At 43.9% G+C, this 26,948-nt stretch overlaps 1 protein-coding gene across 1 annotated transcript in view; it reads right to left on the reverse strand.

Moving 5' to 3' along the window:
* Nucleotides 1-5,918: 5,918 nt before the first annotated feature.
* LAPTM4B (lysosomal protein transmembrane 4 beta) overlaps nt 5,919-26,948 on the reverse strand; it is a gene marked incomplete at both ends in the record, with an annotated part of 65,770 nt that continues 44,740 nt past the window's right edge. The window contains 2 exons of the mRNA XM_080693962.1: nt 5,919-5,996; nt 21,768-21,863. Coding sequence (XP_080550088.1) covers nt 5,919-5,996; nt 21,768-21,863 — 174 coding nt within the window. The remainder of the gene's footprint in view (nt 5,997-21,767; nt 21,864-26,948) is intronic.

Genomic DNA, 26,948 nt, shown 5'->3' on the forward strand with positions numbered 1-26,948 from the left:
CCATTTAGGACACAACATATAAGAAATCTCAATAGGTCATCAAGAAAGACGGGAAAGATTTGATAAAAAAAAAAAAAGAGGGGTGTCATGACTACATATCAAAGGGAACTATAGGTAGGAGATAAATTTAAAAGATGTAGAGTTACTCGGCCTGGTGGTGCACACCGGCAATCCCAGGACTTGGGAGGCTGAGACAAGAGGGTTACAGGTTTGAGACCAAACTCAACAACTGAGACTCTCAGCGACCTAGAGAGACCCTCTTTCAAAACCAGACATAAAAGGGGCTGAGGATGTACCGCAGAGGCAGAATGAATCTGGGTTCGATCCCCGGTATCACGGAAAAAAAAAGACCGGGCATCGCACACCTGTTATCCCAGTACTCGGAGGCAGAGATATGAGGATCGCAGGTCTGAAGCCAGCCTCAGCAACTCAGTGAGGTGTGTATCAACTTAGCAAGATTATTTATTTATTAACACATAAAAAATAAAATAGGACTGGGGGTGTAGCCCAGAGGTAAAATGCCCCTGGCTTTGATCTCTAATACCCTCTCCCAAAAAAGACGTAGAATGAAAATCAACTAAAAGAGCAGCCTTTGAAAGTAAAAGAGCAAAATAGAATTAAAAATACATCCCCTTAGCTAAAATGAATAGTGGGTAACATCATCACGTGAAGGTCACAGTCCTGGGTCTGAGGAGCACCACTGCACAGCGGGCTCCTGCTGTTGCTGGTCAGCAGCGGACCCCGCACTCCTTGTGTTCAGAGATCACGGGGAGATCCATCTGCCCTTCCCAAGACTGAAGTCCCAAATCTAGGATCCCAGGAATGGGATGTGCCCTTGGATATGGCACAGTGGGGACTGAGCTGCCACAGCCCCAGAGGCAGAACTGTAAATAGCCGCCAAAGCAACGACGCACTCCATCCCAGCCTTATCCCGAAGTGTGGCCCGACCTCAGTCCCGGGAATTATGCCCAACCCAGGCTGGGTCACACAGTTCCTTTCCAAGTTACCTTTCTTTGCTCCTCCACTGCAGTAATATACCCTGTACAGCTTGACCAAGGAATATGTAATTTTAGTTGCTGGACACTAAACTCTTGGGTCTTAAGTATCCCCCAAAGGCCAGGTGTGGTGGTGCACGCTTGTAATTCCTGTGCTTGGGAGGCTGAGACAGGAGGATCGCACAGGTTTGAAGCCAGCCTCAGCTACTGAGTGAGGCTCTCAGCAACTTAGTGAAACCCTGTTTCCATATAAAATATAAAATAGGTCTGGGAGTATAGCCCGGAGGTAGAAAAGTCCCTGGGTTCCACCCCCAGTACCACACACACACACACACACACACACACACACACATCCCCCAAAGGCCCATGTGTTAAAGGGTTGGTCTAAAGCTTGGTGCTACTTGGGAGGCAATAAAAATTAAGAGGTGGGGCCTACGGAAGGTCCGGGTCCCTGGAGGTGTGCCCTCGAAGGCGGCAGTGCAACCCAGCCCCATCCTCACCCCTTTTGCTTCCTGGCCTCGGGGTGAGTGGTCCTGCTCTGCCAGGAGCTCCTGCCTCCCCACAGACCCAGAGCCACAGCGATTATGGATTGGAACCACCAAAGCTGTGAGCCAGAATAAACCTTTTCTAACCTGGTTATCTCAGATATGTGTTATGGCAACGGGAAAGCTAACATACCGAGCTCAAAAGCTCCCCATCTTAATAAGATAGAAACTGCCTATGCTGTTAATCACTTTTTGTAAAACATGTGCAAGTGCTAGATAGGATAAAATAAACATAGCTCCATCCTGCTGCCGGTTTAAGCCAAACTCTTCATCCGAAGCAGCAGCTGTTCTTGCTAATTGGGATCCCACTGGCGGGTCTGGAGGGCTCAGCCTCCTGCTTTGATCTAAGTTTTTCTGGATTGGCCCCTCGACAGTTTCTGTCTGCTGTCTTGGTACTCCAGTCAGCAGAGGGTATGCGTGGGCTCTGGGCAGCAGGTTGCAGATCTGGCAGGCTTCCATACTCCATGACCCATTTAGCAGAAAACTTGGCCAGTGTGCAGAAACACTTGAAGCGAATTCCATGGGTGTGGAGATATCCCTGCAGTGCCTCCTTTTTCCTTCCCTTTCAGAACTTGTATCTGAGCTGCCAAAAGCCCATTTTGCACAGCTGCAGGCGCTATTTTTGGTGCATGTTGGGTCTGAAGGTAGGGAGCCCTGACATGGCTTCACCTGTGCTTTATGCCAGCAGTTCTGCGTGAGCTGTTCTTTCAACACCTTGGCACAGACACCTGCTCTCTCTCTTGTAGAACCCGGGATGGCTTACACCATCACAGCATTACATTGCAATCAACATAATGATGTTAAAGTCAGTTTCCAGACTGGCTGCAAAAACTAAGGTGCCCCTAACAAAAAAAAAAAAAAAAAAAAGGCAATAAATGTAGAGTTTCATCAGTTTTCTTTGATCACAAAGGCTCAGTTTGTACAGCAGGATTTTTTCACAAACGATGAATATATCCCTCTGTGGAGAAACAACTTTAATGGCTACAGTCTCAAAGATGGCCCAGGGAGATCATTACTAAGAAGTGCTGTTGAGCCGGGTGTGGTGCTACATGCTTATAATCTCAACATTTGGGAGGCTGAGACAGGAGGATCACAGCCTCAGCCACTACTTAGTGAGGATTCAAAATAAAGAATAAAAAATAGGGCTGGGGGTGTAGCTCAGAGGTAGAATGCCCCTGGGTTCCAAAAAAAAAAGTACTGTTCATTAATGAACAGAGGGCAGCAAGGAGATGAAATGAGATGTAGTCTGGTTAAGTAGTCAGTCAACTAAATAAATATTTAAGACCAGAACAAAGTGAAAAGGAAAAGAAACGGGGGGGGGGGTCTTTTTTTTTTTTTCAAGTACTAGAGATTGAACTTTGGGTGCTCCACCTCTGAAACAGACCCCAGACCTATTTGTTTATTTTTGCAGTACTGGGGATTGAACCCATGGACATTCTACCTCTGAGCGATATCCCCAGCTCCGATTAGGTATAAACTCACTAGCCGTTAAAATTTAGAAAGCCTGCCGGGCAGACGGGCATGGTGGCGCACGCTAGTAATCTCCGCACTTGGGAGGTGGAGACAGGAGGATCGAGCAGGTTCGTAGTCAGCCTTGCTGGCTTAAGAGACCCTGTTTCCAAATAAATTTAAAAAAAAGGTCTGGGACTGTAGCCTGGAAGGAGAAGGGCTTCCAGGAACCCCAGTACCACCAAAAAAAAAAAAAGAAAGAAAGAAAGAAAGCCTGCCAGGCATAGTAGTGGCGCACACTTGTAATTCCAGCACTTTGGGAGGCTACTTAGTGAGACCCTTTTTCCAAATAAAGTACAAAACAGGTCTGGGAGTATAGCCTGGAGGTAGATAGCTCCTGGGTTCCACCCCCAGTACAACACACACACACACATTTTATTATATTATCATATAATGCTCAGATACGATTGTTATATTAATAATTATAAATAATAATTGACCAAACATATTTTAATACTAAAATATAAAATAGTGCTAAAGGTATAGCTCAGAGATTGCTACTGGGTTTAATCCCCAAGAACCCTTTCCACCCCACCAAAAAATAAAAAAAACTCCCACGGGACCTCAGAATGCAGTGATGGGGGAGGGGGGCCATGATGCCACTTGAGAGCAGCATGAACAAGATGAGCAGCCCGTTTCCCTCCAAGGACACTGCACACTCAAGACCACAACTCTTCTCCACTGCCCATGCATAATTTGCAAAATTAGGCAGAGCTGGAAAGCCGTGGGGAACGCCATGCATATAGTTGGGATTTCCCATGTGCCTTCCACCGGGATCAGGAAACCACCTGACAGGCCTTTCCCATTTCGAATAAGCCTTCCGGAGCCTAACTTGATGTGAATTTTATGTGCAGAAGCGTCTTTCTGCATTGCTGGGAATTGAACCAAGGGTCTCTTGTGCAGACCAGACAAGCATTCTACCATTGGACTGTACCCCAAGCCAGGAACAAAATGTCTTAGGTTGAGTTTATAAAGAATATTCAATACAATTAAAAAAACAAAACAAACAAAAAAAAAACTATGGCTCAATCTCAGGGATAAACCCAGGGACATTTTACCTGTGAATTACACCCCCAGCCCTTTTCATTTGAAACAGTATCTTGTTAAGTTGCTGAGGCTGACCTCAACCTGTAATCCTCTTGTCTCAGCCTCCTCAGTACTAGGATTTATAGGAATGTCCCCAAACCCAGCCTCCCACCTTGTATTTTATTAGTACTGAAGACTGAGCCCAGAAACATTCTAACTCCAAGCTACACCCCCAGCCCTTTTTACCTTGAAACAGGGTCTCACAAAGTTGCTGAGGTTGGCCTCAAACCTGCAATCTTTCTGCCTCAGCCTCCCAAGTAGGAGGCTGAGATTACAGGTATGCATACCACTCCCCCCTACTCAGCTCTTTTGGTTTTATTTTGAAACGCGGTCTTGCTAGGTTGCTGAGAGTCTTGCTACATTGCTGAGACTCCTCTCAAACTTGCAATTCTCCCATCTCAGCCTCCTCGGTGCTCCTACCTCTTAACCTCTTGAAACAGACTAATATATTAATTGCTTATGAAAGTACACTCTGGACATAAAGCAGTACTATGCACAAGAGCTGAGCACCTGGGCCTTTGCAAAGGCAGGGCTAGGAATGCTGGGACTTGGGGTCTGTTCCCTCTCCTGTTCTTCTTACCCTAAAGTCTGACTTTATCACCACTGAAATATGTAAAAACACTTAAGCGTGAAGCGAGCTCTAAAGCCCACTCCTGGGACTGAAAGCGCGTCTGTGTGGGCAGGAAGGATCCCTGGACACAATCACCACAGAGTCAAAAGGTTATTTCCTTGGATGTGGGCAAATCTTTAATTGCAAAAACCTTCATTTACAGCACATTCAACAATGAACAAGCAGGAGAGCTGCAGGCTTTTGAACACATGAACATACAAAAAAAAAAAGTCCTTTGCTACTCAGGTGGGAGAGACGGGAGGGTTCAGCCCTCCTCGGAAACAGCCCTCCACAATCCTCCTGAGGACTGCTTAACACTTCAAAGGATGACTAGGCATACTTGGAATTCAAAGTAACAGGATGTACTTTACAAGGAAAGGAGACAATCTTTCTTTGTATTTTCAGGTAAACACAAGACAGAAATTATAATTGATAAAGCCAGCCGTCATCCTCCAGGGGTTCAGCTAGGGAAGGACACTTAGTAAAAGAGGGTCCTGGTTGGGATGGAAACCACGAGAACAGGAGCGCCAGGTCCCTGCCACACGGAGGAGACACAGCCAGGCCCAGGACACAGGGCAGAGCAGTTTCTGCTCTCACTGCCTGGCATGGCCTAAGTGTCCTTTTAGCCCAGCGAGAAAATCCTTGACTAGCAAACTCCAACTGTCTCTGAATTTAAGTCGTAAAGGATGGTAAGAAAAGTTCTGTAATGTATACATAAGGACTCCTATTTATCTAATGAGAGTAGCTGATTACATTCCTGTTTTTATAGAGTTTGTTCTATATACTGGAATGGCTTAAGAAAAGCATTCTCTAATTTTGATTTTAATTTATGCTTTAAAGAGACAGAGAAACAGGAGGAAAAATGTGACTGACTGCCCAGTTTGGGGCCTGAGCAGGTACAGAACCAGCCTTCAGGGACTCAAGGCCCACCTATATTTTGGGAAAGACTAATGGAGCTGCCCCAACCCTCACTAAAAGAACCCCACAGCTACCCTACCAGAGCACTAGCTAAAGTGTGTGCCCCAAACTACAGAGGGTTTCAACCTAATATCTAAACTGTAAAATAGGGCAGAGCAAACAAGCAGAGAGCTCATCTCAGCAACGAAAGCACACAAGTATTGCTTGGGTGTCTGCGCAGACAGCTGCTGCGCTCAGCTCTGCCCGCCCTCGGACTCAGGCCGACACGTAGGGCGGCGGTGGCCCCTTGGCAGCGCCATTCACGGTGGCATCATCATACGGAGGTAACAGCACCTGGGAACAAAAGAGGAAGGCAAGGGTTAGTGTTTAAAAATGGAGTCACCTGTTCCCGCTTGAGGCTTAACTTTAATTAAGCATCTAAGCCAGGAAGCATTTTCCATACCCAGTACAAGTTCAACTTTTCACCAAGTGGATACATTTTTTATGAGATTTTTTTTAATCCTTAAAGAAGCAGTTGGAGCCAGGTGTGATGGTGCATGCCTGTAATCGCTGTAGTTGGGACGTTAAAACAAAGAATCGCAGGTTCAAGGACAGCCTCAGCAAGATGGCATGACTCTTAGTAACCTAGCAAGACGCTGTTTAAACCAAAAACTTAACGCTGGGTGTGGTGGCGTACGCTTGTAATCCCCGCGTACGCTTGTAATCCCCGCGCTTGGGAGGCTGAGACAGAAGGATCTCACAGGTTCGAAACCAGTTTCAGCTCCAATAAATATAAAATAGGTCTAGGAGTATAGCCTGGAGGTAGAAAGCCTCTGGGTTCCACCCCCAGTACCACACACAAAAATAAATAAACAGACAAACAAGCAAACCAAAAGATTAAAAAGGGCTGGGGAGTGGCCGGGTATGGTGCCGCACACTTGTAATCCCTGCGCTTGGGAGGCTTGAAACAGGAGGATCGCACAGGTTCGAAGCCAGCCTCAGCTGGTTTAAAAGACCCTGTTTCCAAATAACATATAAAATAGGTCTGGGAGTGTAGCCTGGAGGTAGAAGGCCCCTGGGTTCCATCCCCAGTACCACCAAAAAATATAAAAGGGCTGGTGTGTAGCTCAGAGGCAGAATGTCCCTAGTGCCACACACAGAGACATCCACAAAAAGCAGCGCAACTGGGGAGAAACTTTCCGCCTGTGAGTTTCCAGAGCCCTTTATACATGTGGCCTGCATGGCTGGGGGGATGTATTTCTAGGAAACAAAAAGGTCACAGTGGTTTTGTTTGTTTCTTTGGCGGGTCTGGAGATGGAACCAAGGGGCATTCGACCTCCCAGCTACACCTCCTGTCCTATTTTTTTGTTCTTTATTTTGAAACCGGGTCTCACTGAGTTAGTTGCACAGGGCATCACTAAGTAGCTATGGCTGTCCACGAACCATGATCCTCCGGTCTCAGCTTCCCGAATGCTGGGATTACAAGCGTGCTCACCACGCCCGGCTGACAATGGCTCTTTAACACAAAAAAGGAGCCTTCCATCAAGTGTGGACACAAGGCAGGCCTGGGATGGGCTACCACAAGCACTCATGGTGAGACCCCACACAGTAAGGAACCGCGAGGGTGTGGGTATTGACATGGACTCAAAGCCTGGCTAAGTACTGAAGCTCTGTTTCTATGTCTGAAATTTGGGATGATCTGAAAATACCTAACATTCTTCTGGCTGCACACTTGAAATAAATAAGAACAAGCACTACACTGATGGATAACCTCCTTGTTTACATTTCAAGTATGGGAAAAATGGCTCGTGGTTATTTAGTGTCACAATAGGAAACACTGGCTGAAGTCGGCTTCTTTGGAGTAGAAAACACAGCATTATCAACTCACCAAGTTTAAACCTTATCAAGTCAACCAACATTTATTATGAATCTATCACATGGCAGGCATTGTGGGTACAAGAGATAAGAGAGCCTGGGCTCACTTGGAGTTGAAAGACAAGAAGACAAAATTAAACTTCATCTACCTCAAGTGCTCTGTAGGAAGAGAATAGTAACAGACAAAACCACTTCGTTATGTTTTCCCTTATGGACATGGCTTAGGCTTACAGTGGTAAATAGTCATCAATTTCAGGAACTCTCGTTTATTCTGTCACCCCCACTCTCCTAACTCCACACATACAAGACTTTCCCTGACCCTCTTTGACTCAACACACCTAGACCAAGAGTTTTCTCTTCTAGTCTTGGAGCTCCGTATCACTCCAACCCTTACTTCACCCCAGGACAGAGCCTGGTACTGTGATGACGGGAACTCAGAGGGTGTCCCCTGAGTTTAGGAACCATTTAGGCTGGTCCCCTCGATGGGGAAGCAGCGTGGCCATGAGAAGTGGACAGCACCTGTGCCGGCTAGCACCCTAGGAGAAGGCAGAAGCCAGGCTGTAATTTGCACAAAGGAAGTTTAACAAATTATTAACAGAGGGATGGGAGGAATGGGGAGTTGATTAAGAGGGTGTGGCTAGAACCCACTGGACGGCATACAAGTTTTCCAGGTAGAACGAGGCCAGGGCGGGTCGGTGTGCCTGGAAACTGCCCGAGAAGCAGGTGTGTGTGGCGGGAAGGAAGCAGGCCACTGATGGCGCCCCACTCTGTACTGCCCGCAAGATCCAGGGCCTCCTCTGATGCCCTCTACCCACTACCACGGCTTGGCGGGGTCGCAGCTAAGGGAGGAAGCAGACAAGGCCAGTGCAATAGGGCTGGGGAGGAGCAGGGGCTGGCATGCGATGGCGACAGGCCAGAGCTATTCCTCTCAGCCCCATGGCCTTTGCTCCAGGAGGCAGTGGTCACACTGTGTTTGTGTCCTAAGTAATTGACACTTTGGGCATTACCCAAGGTGCACTCTGGGGCAGTCCTTCAGCTGCAGCCCACGCGGGCAGGGAAAGCCGGGCCCAAGATACACTCAGTGCAGGAGGCCACTCCCCCTCAGCAACTGTGGCCACAATACGCTCAACAGCAACACAGAGAACGCCCCGCTGTCTGCCAAGGGACTTACAGTCTGGAGGGAAGCAGAGTCGGGCAATGTAGTGCAGCCTACGTGTGGGTGCGACAGATGTTAATGAACAGACAGGACAGGGCAGGGTGGCAAGCCTCTGTAATCCCAGTGCTTGCAAATCAGGCTTGGAAGGCCTCCCCGTAGGCTAGGCAGGAGGTGACTAGTACGAAGAGGAAATGGGGGAGCTGGAACACTGGGCACGTTCTAGGGACTGCGCAGGACCTGCTGTGGTGCCCGCCCAGGAGAGAGTGTGGGGAGATGAGGCTGGGGAAGCAGGCAAGGGCCAAGCATGGAGAACGGGGGCAGCACCTCAAAGGGGTTGGGCCTGCCAGCCAGTAGTGGCATCCCCACTAGAACTACTGAAGGTCTTAGCTTGAGCCAATGGGGGCAACTCTCCTCTCAGCCTCTGCATGATGGCCTTAGGATTGAGCCAGCACAGATGTGTGTGTATGTTAGATATGGTAACTTATGATAAGTGGAAACAACTGGGATGGGCACTAGACACACTCAGCTTAGCATGACTGAGCTTCAGCACTGCCTCACAGTGCACTAAGCAATCAGCAGAGGGAATACACCAAGTGGTGCAAGTGTGCATTTACGTGTCACTCGGAACTGCACCAATTAGAATGCACCAATTAGAATATAAGAAACAATGAACAGAGTTATGATGATACAGTGGAACAACTTAAAGGAAATTGGCCATCATGCAATGCAGCACTCAATCCAAATTACTCAAAACATTCATAGATTAAACACAATTAACCCCCCCAAAAAAACCTCTCACGTTTGCTTTCTGTGTGTCAAAGTAAAGCCTTTGCATTGGGTTTGGCAGTCTCTCCCGATTCCTTGCCACTAATCTCCATACTTAGAGTTCCACTGCAAATTAGTGTTTTAGCATCCCGATGGCCTTTTCTGTTAAATATTCTGTTACCTTCAAATGTTGACCCAAAGCCAAGATTTCTGGTGAAGAATTTCTTTCCACTGAAGTTGCTGATACCTGTTTTTGTTGTTCTTATTTTGCTACCACCTTTCCCATCACATACTAAATGCTGATTGTAAGAAACACTTCACACAACACCTCTGGCTGTCAGACTACTTTGGATGTCTGGGTGGGACTGATTTCACATTTTTGAAGGAACAGCATCCTCTCCCTATCTCTGTGATGTTGATACTAGTTCTGGTTTAAAAGGGCTGGTGAGGTCAGAGTTGACATTCTGATCCTGCTCCATCTATTAACAAAACACTGACTCAAAACACTCGCTATGTTCCTCTTTTCGACACAGGTCAAGGCAATGCCTGGAAATCTGAGAAAATAATTCTAAGGTCAATTAATATAAAATATGCTAATTAAGATGCCCCACAACAAAACAACAAAAATCTTTAGGAGCTGGCATTTAGTTAAATGACTAATGACCAAAAAATATTTGAGGACTAAGACCATGTGCTACTTTAATCTAAAGTTCCCGCGGGCGGCAGCAGCAGAGAGCAGATATATGCAAATTCAGGCATCATAACGGTGACTGTGGGCCGCAGGCAGCAACTGAATTCCAGTCTGGGTATGGCGACTCTGACCTCACGAGCCCTTTAAACACAAGATCTGAAATATTCCAGCATGTGTTTCTCTCCTCTTAATTACACTGTGTAACTATATAGTACAGTCAATTGTTTCTGGAAATAAAAAACATTACAATGAAACATTTTTATATTCTCTATAGATAGTTGAGTCATATCACTAGAAATGGCAGTGCTCTCTGAGAGCACGGTTCTCCCAAGCCAACACTCTCCTGCTCTCCTGCAACACACGTATCACGTAACATTGAGATTCAAGATCTTGGGCTACAGACTGACCCTCTCTTCACCAGAAGGTTTCTGAAAGGCAAGTCTTCTTTCTACTCCTGTGCCCCTTTCTCAGTGCTGGTCCTCAGAAGTGCATTCAAAGTTTGAGTTCTACCATTAAGTAGCCTAAAAGCTGTGGTCACATCACAGAGGCCAGATGGTAGTAGGCAGTCGACATGAACTTGGAAATCAGACTGGTGTGCAACCTCCAGCTTCACAATTTATGAGTCCTGGAGTCTTGCAGGATTACTTAACCTACTTGAAATTTAGTTTCCATTTTTATAAAATGGGGCCTTTGATAGCTTACCCCTTAATAGGCTTTTGTAGGATTTATTTTGTTGTGGTATTCTACTTCCAAACGACACCCCCAGCCCTATTTTATTTTATTGGTGCACTGTAGTCATACTTTATTTTGAAACAGGGTCTTGCTAAGTTAATGAGAGTCTCACTATTGCTGAGTCTGTCTTCAAACCTGAGATCCTCCTATCTCAGCCTCCCAAGTACTGGGATTGCAGGCATGTACCACCAGAGCCGGCCTCTTTGTAGGCTTGGAATGAGATAATGCACTGGGTATGGGCAGTCAGCATTGGGTATCAATAAATGGCAACAATCTCCAACCCTAGCAAAATACTGCACATACTATTTTGTCCAACTATATAACTTCCTTAAGCAAAGTGATGACAGTAAGCTCTCTATTCACTTTGGTTAGAAAAGATGCTTTTTGTCCTTTTTCAGCTCTAATGGCTCTTGAAAATTGAAGGGTATACTTCAAGCCACTCTGAGGCATACATGTTGGAGCAAGCAGGTGGCTGGCTAAATATCTAGGATTCCTGGGCCATGAATCCTGGCAAAGGGACAAACAGCACAGGCACTGGATGCTGACTCCACCCTGCAAAGCCATCACTGTCCCAGCCAGCCAGCTGCTTCAGCATGGTGGGGGTCATTGTTAGACCAATGGATCCATGAACAAAGGCCCAATGCCCCACTTTGTCTGCTGTGAAATGAGCTTTTTTTCAAGGATAAGATGTGTGTGTGTGTGTGTGTGTGTGTGTGTTTGTGTGTGTGTATGTGTGTGTGTTTATTGGTGCATTATGGTCTCACCTCATAATGTAAATCATATTGACAATGACATACATGCCACACGGTCTTGGTGCCCCCTCCCCATTTCTCTCCTTCCCAATATGGAGTAACCAGATTGATGTTGGTGTATATCCACATGTATACACAGAGTCTATGGTATATTTCTATGAATGAACCTCAGTCTTCCTCCACCCCTACCCTTATATCTCCTCCCTGGCTCACCTGAGGTTTACGTCCTACCCTGCACAGATTAAAGAAAACATATGACCCTTCACGCTCTGTGATCGGCTAATCTCACTTAACACAATGTACTCAAGAGTCCTTCCATTTTCTTTCACAAGATGTAATTTTATTTTTTCTTTATTTCTGAGTAGAATTCCACTGTGTGTAGAAGTGTGCTTTGCTCAGAAACAACACTGAAATGCCAAGGTGGGGGCGAGGCACTGGGTCCACGGGAGGTGCTGCTGCAAAAGCACTGCGCGCACCACTCTGAAAACTAAAATGTTTTTGTGCATTGACAACTTACATAAATACTAGACATTTACATGCTGAGAAAACAGAAGGAATGCACAGTGTTAGAGTCATCTCCACGGTAACCCCGTCAGAGGTATTGACTAGTTCCTGTCCACGTCCCCAAGCCTGAATGTGCTACGCCCCCTGCTGCACGCATCTCCAGAGGTTATGTGGGCCCGAGCAGGGGGAGGGCTGCAAAGAACCTCAGCTCCCCCTTTTCCCGTTTCTCCCTCCCCACATGCCTCCCTGCTTCTCTCCCTTGCATTTTGGGAAAGAAAAATATCTCCTCCTCCCAGCACTGAACAAGTCAGTTGTTTAATTTTCTTTTACACTGGAAGCTGTGTCTACAAACTTTGTTTCTTCTTATTTGTGACCATAATACAAACTTCTATATTCTGTTTTTTTAAAGAATCTTTGTTTCTTCTTATTTGTGACCATAATACAAACTTCTATATTCTTTTTTTTTAAGAATCATAAGCTTTTCCTGTAAAATTATACTGCCTCTAGTAATTTTAATAACAATAAAAATATTTCAGCCAGGCGTGGTGGCGCACGCTGGTAATCCCAGCATTTGGGAGGCTGGGACCAGAGGATCGTGGTTCGCGGACAGCCTCAGCTACTTAGTGAGGCCCTCTGCAACTCAATGAGACCCGGTTTCAAAATAAAGAATAAAAAATAGGACTGGGGGTGTAGGACAGAGGTAGAATGCTCCTGGATTCCATCCCCAGTACTGCAGAAAAAAAAAAAAAATTACCAAATGGATATACGAGGCTGAGACACAAGGATCGTGGTTCTAGGACAGCCTCAGCTACTACTTAGTGAGGCCCTTTGCAACTCAGTGAGGCCTTGTTTCAAAATAAAGAATAAAAAATAGGACTGGGGGTGTAGGACAGAGGTAGAATGCCCCTGGATTCCATCCCCAGTACATAAAAAAAAAAAAAAACCAAATGGATATACATAGCCTTATTTAACCAACTCCTTCCCCAATTATTCGACAATTAGACTTGATAATTTTGCCATTAAAAGCAATGCTGCATGAACATCTTATACATAGGTTGAACTGTCTTTTTAGGATGTTTTTCTTTCATTTTTATTCTTTTGTAAGTTTTTTTATGAAACTATTTTAAATTGTCAGCATTACTTTTTTATAATTTGCTATGCTACTACTAATTATTTCTCTTTTTTATAATTTCTTTTTTTGTGGTACTGGGGACAGAACCCAGGGCCTTCTACTTCTGGGCTACACTTCCAGACCTGTTTTATATTTTATTTGGAAACAGGGTCTCACTAAGTTGCCAAGAGCCTCACTAAGTAGCTGAGGCTGGCTTTGAACCTGCAGGATTCACCTGTCTCAGCCTCCCAAGTACTGGGATTACAAGTGTGCGCCACCCACCCAGCTAAGCCCTATTTTTAATTATTCTGAAACAGGGCCTCACTAAAGTAGCTGAGTCTGTCTGCGAACCGCAATCCTCCTGTCTCAGTCTCCCAAATGGCTGGAATGACAAGTGTGAGCCACCATGCCTGGCTTGTTTTTATCATTTCTGATACTAGTTCTATTCATTTTATGTTTTTTTCCTTCAAATCTGACTCCACAAAAGTACAGTCTCACAATGCTGACTTTGTAAGGTGTGTGTGTGTGTGTGTGTGTGTGTGTGTGTGTGTGTGTGTGTATAAGTGTAAAAATATTGAAACCATCAGACCTGATGGTGCATGCCTAAAATCCTAGCATTTGGCTGAGACAGGAGGAACACAGATCTGAGGCTGGTGTGTAGTAACTTAGATCCTGTTAAAAAAAAAAAAAAAAAGCACTGCAGGGAGGGTGGTAGTTTAGTGGTAGAGGGTCCCTTGGTTAAATTCCCAGTACAACCAAACAAAAAAAGCTGAAACTCCCTCAGCAAGTGAGATGTCCTATTTGTCCATTTGCATTTGGAGATGGCACCACTTCTCAGGCTTTCAGCACTTCGAGCTATGGTCTGCCTGTCTCAATCTCCGAAACACTGGGATGACAGGCATGTGCCGCCACACCTGGATCCAAATAGGAATTTTCCTGCAGCGGCCAAAACTATAATTCTTTTCTCTGGAATCAGAATTGTAGACACTATTTTGAGTACATCTTAATCTCACTGCTTTTAAAGTGCTATAATTCCATAGAAGCAAATTTCCTAAGTTGAGATTTAACAAATTACTGGTACTCTGTGAGCCAAGTCCTAGTATTAGCAACACCAAGTTTACATAGAACAAAATAAATTTTAAACCCTTGATTTGCATAAAGTTTACTGTGAAAGAATTCTGGTTCTCTAACCTACATGTGAAAGCTACAGATAAATAAAAGGATAGATACAGATAAAAACTACAGACAGATAAAAGCAATAGATAAAAGAATGTGGTATGACAGAAGATATGAGCCATAAACCCTGTTCTTGGTTTTGGAGCTATGGATTGAACCCAGGGGCATTCTACCTCCAAGTTATACCTCCAGCCCTGTTTTATTTTTTATTTGGAAACAGAATCCCACTAAATTGCGAAGGGCCTAAGCTGGTGAGGACTGTCTCAAACCTGGGATCCTGCTGTGTTTCAGCCTCCCAAGCACCGGGATGGTGGGCATGCGCTGTCACACTCAGCTTATAACTTCATTTTAAAGAGGAGGGTGCAGCCGGGCGTGGTGGCGCAGGCTTGTAATCCCCGCGCTTGGGAGGCAGAGACAGGAGGATCGCGCAGGTTCGAAGCCAGCCCCGCCCGCTGGCTTAGGAGACCCTGTTTCCAAATAAAAAAAAGTATAAAAAATAGGTCTGGGAGTGTAGCCCGGAGGTAGAAGGGCTTCCAGGAACCCCAGTACCACCAAAAAAAAAAAAAAAAAAGAGGAGGGTGCATCTCCCTGAGACAGTACTAGGGCCCCAAGGGCTGCAATGATTTAAAGGCGTGCCTTCCGATATTTTAATTCCCCAGGGAAATACAGCAACACCTATTGGATACCATTACTATTATTAAGTCACTGGACATGACTACTTAATAAAATGAACAGGCCAAGTGTGGTGGTGCACACTTGTAATCACAGTATTTGGGAGGCAGAGACAGGAGGATCCCAGGTTCCAGGCTAGCCTCAGCTTAAACTTAGTGAGGCCTTCTGCAAGACGCTGTTTAGTATGACCCTATTTCAAAATAAAGAATAAAAAATAGGGTGGGAGTGTAGCTCAGAGGTAGAATGCCCCTGGGTTCAATCCTCAGTATGGCATAATAAATGAATGAATGAATAAATAAATAAAAAAGAAAGAAAGATAAAAAATAACAGGTAGGAATCTATTTTGTGGCCATAGGGTGCTGTGCGGGGGGAGGGGAAATCACTCAGACACTTAAGACTCTAGTGGTGTTATAAAGTGAGAGCTTGTGACCCCTAAGCAGTCCCTTCAACGTGTTTGCTTTGGCTTGAAAGTTGTAGAAGATATTAACATTGGGAATAATATAATTAATAACTTTTTGTGTGTGATGCTGGGAACTGAACCAAGGGGCAGTCTACCTATTATCTACACCACCAGCCCTATTTTATTTTACTTTTTTTGTTTTAAAACAAGGCCTTACCTGGTTGCTGTTGAGTCTTGCTAAGTGGTTGGGGCTGGTCTTGAACCTGCGATCCTCCTGTCTCAGCTTCACAAGTACTAGGATTATAGGCCTGCATCACCACACCTGGCCCTAATAACTTTCATCTATCCTCCCTCTGAGCAGAATTTGGTAAAAGAACATATCTGGATAATAACATAGATACTGTTTTAAGTAAGGGAAAATATAAAGCACATTTATTTCCTATAGACATGAGTTCAGTATCTTTCCAGAGCAGTCAACATAAATCTATTTAGCCTGGGAGAAGAGCCATCTGGCCTAATATTTGGTAGAACGGGAAAGCCAGGCGTGATATGTTCTTGGATCCACGTGGATTTCCAATAAAGACATGAACAAAAGAGAAACATAGGTTATGTGCCGTGACAAAACTAGACAAAACTAGACTCTCCAGGGGAGCATCCAGTACATATGGTTTTCTTAAGTTAATATGCTAAGATTAACCCCTTTAGAGCTAGTCAACACAATTTTTAAACATGCAAAGCCCTGCTTTTAAAAAAAAGGTGTGCTCTAGGGATCTGGGGTTGTAGCTTAGTGCTAACACACATAAAGCCCCCAGAATGAATTTCCCAGTACCACACATACACACACACAAAAGTATCTTCAAGCCAGGCGTGGTGGTACATGCTTATAATTCCAGTACTTGGGAGGCTGAGACAGAAGTGCTTACATAGTGATATCCTCTGCGAGTCAGTGAGATCCTGTTTCAAAATAAAGAATAAAAATAGGGCTGGGGAAGCTGGGTGTGGTGTGCACGCTGTAATGTCAGCATTTGGGAGGCTGAGACAGGAGGATCCCAAGTTCATGGCCAGGCACAGCTCCTTTAGTGAGGCTCTCTGTGACTTAGTGAGACCCTGTTTCAAAATAAAGAATAAAAAATGGAGCTGAGGGTATAGCTCAGAGATAGGATGCCCCTGGGTTCCATCCCCAGTTCTGAAAACAAATAGGGCTGAGGGTAAACCTGGAAGCACAATGTACCTGGGTTCAATTCCCAGTTGAAACTAAAAGTAACTTCCAACCATAAAAATCCAGATATGGTCTCCAGGTATCATTTCCCACAAAAAGAAAGTAGGGTTCCTTAGAGAAACGGCCAGATTCCAGATTGGAGAGGTTAGAAAGGGGGATGTACACATCCAACTAAAACATCTTGCCATACTAGAGAGCAAGAAGCCATAAAAAAGCTGGGTGTAGCGGCACACACGTGGAATCCGAGTACTTGGGAGACTGAGACAGGAGGATCACAAATTTGCAGCTGGCCTCTGCTATTCAGTGAGCCACTCTGCAACTCAGTGAGACCCTGTTTCAAAATAAAGAATAAAAAATAGGGCTAGGGGTATAGCTTGGAGGTAAAATGCCCTGGGGTTCCATCTCCAGCACCGAAAAAAAAAAAATTAAAAATCATAAAGATAGCTGGGTGTGGTAGCGCACGCTTGTAATCCCAGCACTTGGGAGGCTGAGACAGAAGGATCACACAGGTTTGAAGCTAGCCTCAGCTACTTAATGAGGCTCTCAGCAGCTTAGTGAGACCCTGTTTCTTTCTTTCTTTTTCTTTTTTATTTTTTGTGTTATACTGAGAATGGAACCCAGGGCTTTTCTACCTCCAGGCTATACCCCAGCCCCAGCCTATTTTATACTTTATAAGTTGCAGAGAGCTTCACTGAGTAGCTGAGGCTGGCTCTGAACCTGAGTGATCCTCCTGTCTCAGCCTCCCAAGCACCAGGATTACAAGCATGCGCCACCATACCTGGGAAACCCTGTTTCTAAATAATGTATAAAATAGGTCTCGGAATATAACCCATAAGTAGAAAAGCCCCTGGGTTCCACCCCCAGTACCACCAAAAAAACAAAAAACAAAACATAAAGATGACCAAGATCACGTCAAAAGACTCGGAAGGCATCTAGATAAGGCTGCGACTGGTGCAATTTTATCATAGTTCATTTAACTGAAATGTATTAGCTATTTAAAGAAAGTCTTCATTTTTCCCCTTTGAAGGATACAAAAAAAGGAAGCCGGGAAGATGGGCGTGGTGGCACACACCTGTAATCCTAGTACTTGAGAGGCTGAGACAGGAGGATCGCAGGTTCAAAACCCAACAACTTTTTGTGAGACCCTGTTTCCAAATAAAAAATAAAATAAGGCGAGGCATGTAGCTCAGAGGTAGAATGCCTCTGGATTCAATCTCAAGTACCAAAATAGTAATAATGATTTATTTGAAACAGTTAATTCTCTCTCTTTTTTTTTTAATTTGGTGGTGCTGGGGGTAGAACCCAGGGGCTTTTCTACCTCCGGGCTATACTCCCAGACCTATTTTTTATACTTTATTTGGAAACAGGGTCTCACTAAGTTGCTGAGAGCCTCATTAAGTAGTTGAGGCTGGCTTCAAACCTGTGTGATCCTCCTGTTTCAGTCTCCCAAGTGCTGGGATTACAAGCGTGCGCCACCATGCCCAGCTAACAGTTATTTTTTATTTTGTTTGTTTGTTTATTTATTTTTGTGGTGCCAGGGAAGGAACTCAAGAGTCTTTCTACCTTTGGGCTATGCTCCCAGACCTATTTTGCATTTTATTTGGAAACAGGGTCTCACTAAATTGCTGAGAGCCTCACTAAGTAGCTGAAGCTGGCTTCGAACCTGTGCGATCCTCCTGTCTCAGCCTCCCAAGCGCAGGGATTACAAGCGTGTGCCACCACGCCCACCTTTAAAAAAAAAAAAAAAAAAGACTTATTGATCAAACAGGAAGTCTTCTGACAGAACATAAAGATTACTGTAACCAGAACATAGGATTCTACAAATGTGGTTTCCCTGCACCCCCACCCCCCAAAAAAGCCTCCTCAGCTTATGGGTCTCAAGCATCTGATCATGGCAGAGTCTAACTTTTTTTTTTTTTTTTCTTCAGTACTAGGGATGAAACCCAGGGGCATTCTACCTCCAAGACACACCTCCAGCCATATTTTTTATTCTTTATTTTGAAACAGGATCTCACTGAGTTGCAAAAGGCGTCACTAAGTAGCTGAGGCTGTCCGAAAACCACAATCCTCCTTTCACAGCCTCCCGAATGCTGGGATTACAAGTGTGTGCCACCACGCCGGGCTTAGAGTCTACCTTTTCTTATGTGGGCAGGGCACCGGGGATTGAGTGAGCCTGGGGGCATTCTACCTTGGAGCTACACCCCATCCCTATTTTATTTTTTTATTTCGAAACAGGTGTCACTAAATTGCTGAGGCTGGCCTTGAACCTGAGATCATCCTGCTTCGGCCTCCCAAATACTGTCATGCCCCACCATGCCAGGCCCAGAGTCTAGTCCTAAACCACTGCTCATATCTATTTGATTCAACCCAAGAAATATTTGCTGGCCATGCAGTTAAGCTATTCATGCATAACATACTCTTATTTATTTGTTCATTTTTGTGGTAGAAAAGATGGAACTCAGTAATAACTTTCATAATGACATATTTTAGTGAATAGAATTTTTTATGTTTTGTGTAGTTTTGTTGTTTTGTTTTGGGTGCTGGGGAATGAATACAGAGACATTCTACCTCCAAGCTACATTCCCAGCCCTTCTTTTTTTTTGAAACAGGGTCTTGCTGGGTTGGTGAGAGTCCTACTACTTCACTACTTGTTGAGGCGGTCCTCACACCTGCAATCTTCCTGTCTCAACTTCCCAAATACTGGGATTACACCACACCTAGCCCACTATCCCCTTTTATGTTTTATTTTCTGAAACAAGATCTAAGTTGCTGGCTGTAACAGTTTGAGCTGTCGTCCTGAGTTCCTGAACTACACTGCTGCAAGCTTAAGCCAAGTTTTATTACAAAGAATAGACAAAACAATCAAAGCGTCATGTCAGAGGACACAGCGGAATGCCTTGAAAGGAAGACACCGAGATAGCGGAACACGTAACAGTTTTTAGCCAGTAGTCCTGTTTTCCCAGCAAAAGCAGGTGTGGGCCCACCAGTTATCTCTGCTACGCAAGCCTCTTCTGTTATCCCCCTTTGCCCACCCTCATAGGAACAGAGAGGTCTGACATCACTGATCAAAATGTGTTACTTGGTTAGCAAGATCAGGGGCTACATGGTAGAGGCCGGCTTTGTCTTTGGTTTTATGTGTGTGTGTGGTACTGGAGGTTGAACCCAGAGGCATTCTACCTTTGGGTTACACCCCCAGCCCAATTTTATTTCTTATTTGGAAACAGGGTCTTGCTAGGTTGACGAGAGTCTCGGTACTTGCTGAGGCCGTCTTTGAACCTGTGATCCTCCCGTCTCAGCCACCCAAGTCCAGGGATTACAGGTGTGCGACACCATGCCCGGCTTATTTTTATTCTTAAAGTAAAGCATGCATTGTCCATCTGTGTCCTTGAGTTCTCAGCTATTCCTTACCTCTGTCTGGCTAGAAGTTACTATGTTAAAAACTTGTTTTATAATAAAAAAGAAAGACATAGGAATATAGTCTTTAAAAATATGGAGGTTTGAGGAGCTATAACTGTTCTATGTTATTAGTAATTAATATCGAGTTAACATGGCTTGCTTTTTATCTTTTAACTTTAGTCTAAACTGTTGTGAGAGTCTATATAATTTTTTTTCTAAATGTAGGTGTCTTGTATTTTAACATTCGGTATTCAGCTGAGCCAACATCCAACTTTTTGCTGACAGCTTAGAGACAGAGAAAAGGATTTTGTTGTTTTGGCTGAGTATGAAAAATTGTTCTTATTAGTTAGCAACTAATACTGCCCTTATTAGCAATCAATACAGGCTCACGTTCCATCAGTCCCCATCACTGGGAATCCTGCACGTTGATCTCAAACCTACAACCCTCCTGTCTCAGCCTCCCACATGCTAGGATTATAGGCATATGCCACAGCATTCAGCCATAAAACCAGCTCACGTCCATATATTTACGTGTAATATTGACTTATTTCCAGTTTATATGCAAGAAAGTAAAGAAAGGGACAGGTTAAACTACTCCTAGGATCACAGAGAGGACAAGCCACCAGAACTTAAAGAAAACCTCCTTCTCTAGTTTCACCGTGGTCAACATTTCTATGTATCTTTCACCTGTCCTGTCCACCCGCCCACCACCCCACCTGCCCCGCCCCTCAAGTCATCACCTCGCCTCTCAACTGAACACGCTCGAGCCTTGCCTGTACACAGCACTGCACCAAATACAGAAGATGGGGTGCGGGCCTGGCCAACCGAGGGTCTACGCTTCACCTTGCTGAGCCAAGCATTTCAAGACAATTCAGAAGTTACAAAACAGTTTCAAGGACATGTCTAGTAAAATAATATTTTCCCAAAGTCCTATCCTGATAGGTTTAGAATTTTGAAGTATGAGCCACCAGTAGAACAGAAGTCATGTAAATTCTTTCAGGAAGGTTTTCATATACTGGGCAAGTTCTAAAGACATAACCTCTACATTTCTACCTACAAAATAATATTTATTGGTTTAATTTCAAATGTAAATTGAAATACTATAGACATGCTATGCAGAATAACATCTAGAATTATATACCATGGCTTAAATCAGGTTCAAGATTCCTAAGTATGCGTAAGGTACATATATTACATATCTATTTTTTAAAAATAAACTATAAGCTGAATCATGTAAATTTTGATAAACTATAAGAAAAATAAAATAAAGCCGGGCGTGGGGGCACACGCTTGTAATCCCAGCATTCGGGAGGCTGAGACCTGGAGGATCCCGGTTCGCAGACAGCCTCAGCTACTTAGTGAGGCCCTCTGCAACTCAGTGAAACCCGGTTTCAAAATAAAGAATAAAAATGGGGCAGGGTGTGCAGCTCGGAGGTTGAATAACCCTGGGTTCCATCCCCAGACCCGCAAAAAAAAAAAAAAAAAAAAGAAAGAAAGAAAGAAAGAAAGAAAGAAAGAAAGAAAGAAAAAAAAAAAGAAAAATAAAATATACTTAACTATGAATCCCTTAATGACTACTGAACACCTGATGATTGTATTTCAACAACAATAAAAAGCAGCTAACACCAGACACACCAGGAGCCATGGGAGGGCACCTCGAGTAACATTACGCCTACCGTGGTGTCATTGCTGGTAACATAAACCAGGACATCAGAAGCGTTTCTGCCGTTGATGTATCGGTAGCAGTTCCAAACACAGCTGATCAAATAGCCCTGAAAGTGAGTAATGGTTATTAGGTTTTTAATTCTCAAATAATTAAAATTATGAGGAGATAATAACATACAACATAAAGTCATACTATAAAACTTTTGCTTACATAAACTAAAATGTACATTACCTCTACTAAACCAAAAGCCTTTAAAATTACAAATGTTAAGTTGGACCTGGTGGTGCTGATGATGAGAGTTAGGGAGGCAGGTGCTACAGCAGTTAGGAGAGGCAATTACCACTAACATTTACTGCCCCCAAACTCACAGCAGAATCAAACTTATTAGCCCACTTATCACCTTTTTTGTGTGTGTGAGTCTGGGGATGGAACCCAGGGGTGGTCTACCTCTGAGCTACATCCCCTGTCCTGTTTTTTATCCTTTATTTTGAAACAGGGTCTCACTAAGTTTCAAAGGGCCCCACTAAGTAGCTGAGGCTGTCCATGAACCGCAATCCTCTGGTCTCAGCCACCCAAATTCTGGGATTACAAGCGTGCGCCACTACGCCAAGCTATCACTATTTTTTAACCTCTGTTTCTTTGGAAATTTCTATTATTCTACACAACTGCCTGAATTTTAATTATGGAAGTCATTTTATTAAAAAATGGTTCATAGCATATACATTTATATTACAGTCCAAAAATTCATTAAAACATTTCCATTTTCATAATGAAAAATCCAAAGATATTTAAAATTAATGTGTAGAATAAAGACATACTAGAAATAAAAATGAGTTCATGGGAGATTATTATACTATGAACCTGTAGCACTTTTCTTTCAATTATCTATAATTAGATTAAAACTAAATTATTTCAAAATTCCTTTCTAAGCCAGGTGTGGTGATGCAAGTTTGTAATACCAGCACTTAGGTTCAAGGACAGCCTCAGTTAAGTAGTGAGACATTCAGCAACCTAGTGAGACCCTGTTTCATAACAAAAAATAAAAAGGGCACAGGGTGTAGCTTGGAGGTAGAATATCCCTGGGTTCAGTTCCCAGCACCACAAAATTATATATAATTTTATAATTATATAATTACCACAAATTTATAATATACACAAAGAGTATATACATGTGTGCATATATATGCATATATATATATATATATCCTTTATATCCTTTTTAGCTCTAAAATTCTTTTGACTAAACATTTAGACATTTAGAAATTAGAAACCTCATATACTACAGAGAACGCAAAACGGTGCAGTTACTTTGCAAAAGTATGACACAAGCCGGGCGTGGTGGGCACGCTTGTAATCCCTGCGCTTGGGAGGCAGAGACAGGAGGATCGCGCAGGTTCGAAGCCAGCCGCGCGCTGGCTTAGGAGACCCTGTTTCCAAATAAAAAAGTTTAAGATAGGTCTGGGAGTGTAGCCCGGAGGTAGAAGGGCTTCTAGAAACCCCAGTACCAACAACAACAACAAAAAAAAAAAGTATGACACAAGCTCAAAAAGTAAAACTGAGTTACCATACGACCCAACAACTCTACTGCCAGGCACATAACCAAGGGAAATGAAAACATTATAGACATATAAAACTTGTACAGAAATACGCACTGCAGCATTATTCATAATAACCCCACAGTGCAAACGAGCTAAATGTCTACTGACTGATGAATGGATATACAAAATGTGGTATGTACCCACACAAGGAATATTATTCCTCAACCAAGAGAAAATTCTGACACGTAGGAAGTACAACACAGAGGATCCTGGAAAATATGATGCTAAGTGCAAGCAATTAGCCACAACCACATATTAAATCACTGTATTTATGGGACGTGCCCAGAATAGGCAAATCTGTAGAATTTGAAAGTAGTTGAGGGAGCAGGTTTGAGAGCGAATGGCAAGCTGGGGTGGAGGTACACCCGCAATCCCAGTATTTGGAGAGCTGAGACTGGAGGATTACAGGTTTGAGACCGGCCTCGCAATCTAAACAAGACCCGCACCAACTTAGCAAGACCTTGCTCAAAATAAAAAATTAAAAGCCGGGCGTGGTGGCGCACGCTTGTAATCCCAGCATTCGGGAGGCTGAGACTGGAGGATCGTGGTTCGCAGACAGCCTCAGCTACTTAGTGAGGCCCTCCGCAACTCAGTGAGACCCGGTTTCAAAATAAAGAATAAAAAATTAGGCAGGGGTTGTAGCTCAGAGGTAAATGCCCAGAGGTAAATTCCAGCCCCAGACCTGCAAAATTAATTAATTAATTAATTAATAGGGCTGAAGGTGTAGCTCAGAGACAGAATGCCCCTGGGTTCAATTTCTAATACCAAAAAAGGTGAATGCAGAGCGATCAAAATGTTCTAAAAATCACATTGTACAACCACAAAACTATGATTTCAAAATTCTGTAAATATACATATAAAAGAGAAAAACTGCTTGTACTTTTGTGTGTGTTGGTGGGGGTGGTACTGGCAATTAAACCCAGACATTCTACTTTGGGCTCTACCCCCAGCCCTACTTATACTTACTTTATTTACTTGGAAACAGGGTCTCACTAAGTTGTCGAGAGCCTCACTAAGTTGCTGAGGCTGGCCTCAAACCTGAGATCCTCCTGTCTCAGCCTTCTAAGCACTAGGGTTACAGGCTTGCACCACCACACCCAGATGCTTATATTCTTTAAATGGGTAAATTTTATCTATTTCAATGTGCTTTTGTAGTACTGGAGACCCAGGGGCAGTCTTCTCTCTAAACTATTTTTTTGTTGTTGGTTTTGGTACTGGGGATTGAACCTAAAGGCATCCTACCTTCACACTGTGCCCCTACCCGATTTTACTGATTTGGAAAGAGGGTCTCATTAGGTTTCTGAGAGCTTGCCTACATTGCTGAGGCTGGCTTTGAACCTGCAATCCAATTGTCTCAGCCTCCCCAAGTACTGGGATTACAAGCATGTGCCAAGATGGCCAATGCCCTTTTTATCTTACTTAATTGTATGTGTGGTACCAGGTTTGACCCAGGGGTATGATCATACCTCTGAGCTACACCCCAAGCCCTATTTTATTTTTTGTGGTACCGTATTTTATTCTTTATTTGGAAACAGGTCTCAGAGGACCGCACTAAGTTGCTGAGGCTGCCCGTGAACCTGCGATCCTCCCATCTCAGCCTCCAAAGTACTGAAATTACAAGTGTTTGCCGCCACTCCTGGCTCCCTCAGCCTTATTTTGAAACAGGGTCTTTCCAAGTTGCTAAGAGCCTCAGTAAATTGCTGAGGCTGATTTCAAACCTGTGATCCTCCTGTCTCAGCCTCCCAAGTACTGGTATTACAGGTATGTGCCACCATACCTGGTTCTGAATTATATCTCAATAAATTTGTTTTATAACAACATATTTACCCAAGCACAGTGGCGCATACCTGTAATCCCAATTCTTGGGATTCTGAGACAAGAAGATCACAAGTTTGAAGCCAGCCTTAGTGAGAATCTCTCTCAAAATAAAAAAATAAATAAATAAAAAGGGATGGGGGTGTAGCTCAGAGTAAGAGCATCCCTGGGTCCAATCCTCAATACTTCAACAAACAAAACATATAAGCATTAAAAAGGGTGAAATATTCTGTAAAATACTCCAAAAGTTGTCTGGTGCTGCATTCATATTTGACTGATTATTTTTTGCATTCAGGTTTTATGATGATGCTAAGATGAAAATGTATACTACTCTTTATAAACTGTCTCTTGAATGTCATCAAGGACCTGAAGCTACAGATCCACAATAAGAAAAAGATGGAAAGGGCGCATTAACAATGTACTCATAAAGCCGGGCGTGGTGGCACGCTTGTAATCCCAGCATTCGGAGGCCGAGACAGGAGAATTGCGCAAGTTCAAAGCCAGCCTCAGCTACTTAGTGAGGCCCTTTGCAAATCACTGAGACCCTGTTTCAAAATAAGGAATAAAGCCAGGCGTGGTGGCGCATGCTTGTAATCCCCGCGCTTGGGAGGCAGAGACAGGAGGATCGCGCAGGTTCGAAGCCAGCCGCGCGCGCTGGCTTAGGAGACCCTGTTTCCAAATAAAAATGTAAAAATAGGTCTGGGAGTGTAGCCCAGAGGTAGAAGGGCTTCCAGGAACCCCAGTACCACCAAAAATAAAAAAATTTTAAAAAAAGGAATAAAAAATAGGGCTGGGGGTGTCACTCGGAGGTAGACTGTCCCTGGGTTCCACCCCCAGTACTGCAAAAAAAAAAAAAAATATATATATATATATATATATATATTGAATTCATTTAAACTCTCAGTTTAATCAACAATACTACCACTTCTTTATGGGGGGAGGATAGACTTTCTCCACCCACACATTTTGGTACTAGGGATGGAACCCTGGGGCATTCTACCTCCAAACTATAGCCCTAGCCCTATCTATCTATCTATCTATCTATCTATCTATCTATCTATCTATCTATCTATCTATTTTGTGATACTAGGGATGGAACCCAGGGCATTCAACCTCTGAGCTACACCCTCAGCCCTAATTTTTATTCTTTATTTTGAAACAGGGTCTCACTGAGTTGCAAAGGGCTTACTAAGCTGAGACGGTTGGTGAACCACGATCCTCTTGTCTCGGACTCCCAAATGCTGGGATTACAAGCATGCGCCACCACACCTGGCTTCCTTTTTACTTTTTATTGAAACAGAGGCCTCAAACCTGCATTCCTCCTGTCTCAGTCATCAAGTACTAGGATTGCAGGCATGCGGACCACCATGCCCAATTTGAGCCCTGTGTTTTCTAAGAATCTTAATACAAATGAAAAAGCAGTACTTATGTGTATAGTTTATGTATTATAAAAGAAGACTATTCATCCAGTCTGTTAGCAGTGAACACAGGACTCCATGATGGAAGAACTCTCAGATGTGAAGACAACACATCTGTAACTGAGGCCCAACAGCAGATGAACGGACTGTGATGTTCCCAGCGCTCCAGTCTGTACTCCCAAGCCCCTGTAATGCCGCTCTTTTCACTCCAGTCAGAGAAAAACCTAACTCATTTCAGTGACTATTTCTCATTTGACATTTCTTTGATCTTGAATTAATTAGAGAATTAAATATTTAGTGTATTTCCCAAACAAACTCACACTGACACGTCCCTCCCTGCCCTGCATGCAGAGCTGGGTG

Source organism: Muscardinus avellanarius, assembly GCF_963383645.1.
Source record: "Muscardinus avellanarius genome assembly, chromosome: 4".
In the NCBI taxonomy this organism is placed as follows: domain Eukaryota; kingdom Metazoa; phylum Chordata; class Mammalia; order Rodentia; family Gliridae; genus Muscardinus; species Muscardinus avellanarius.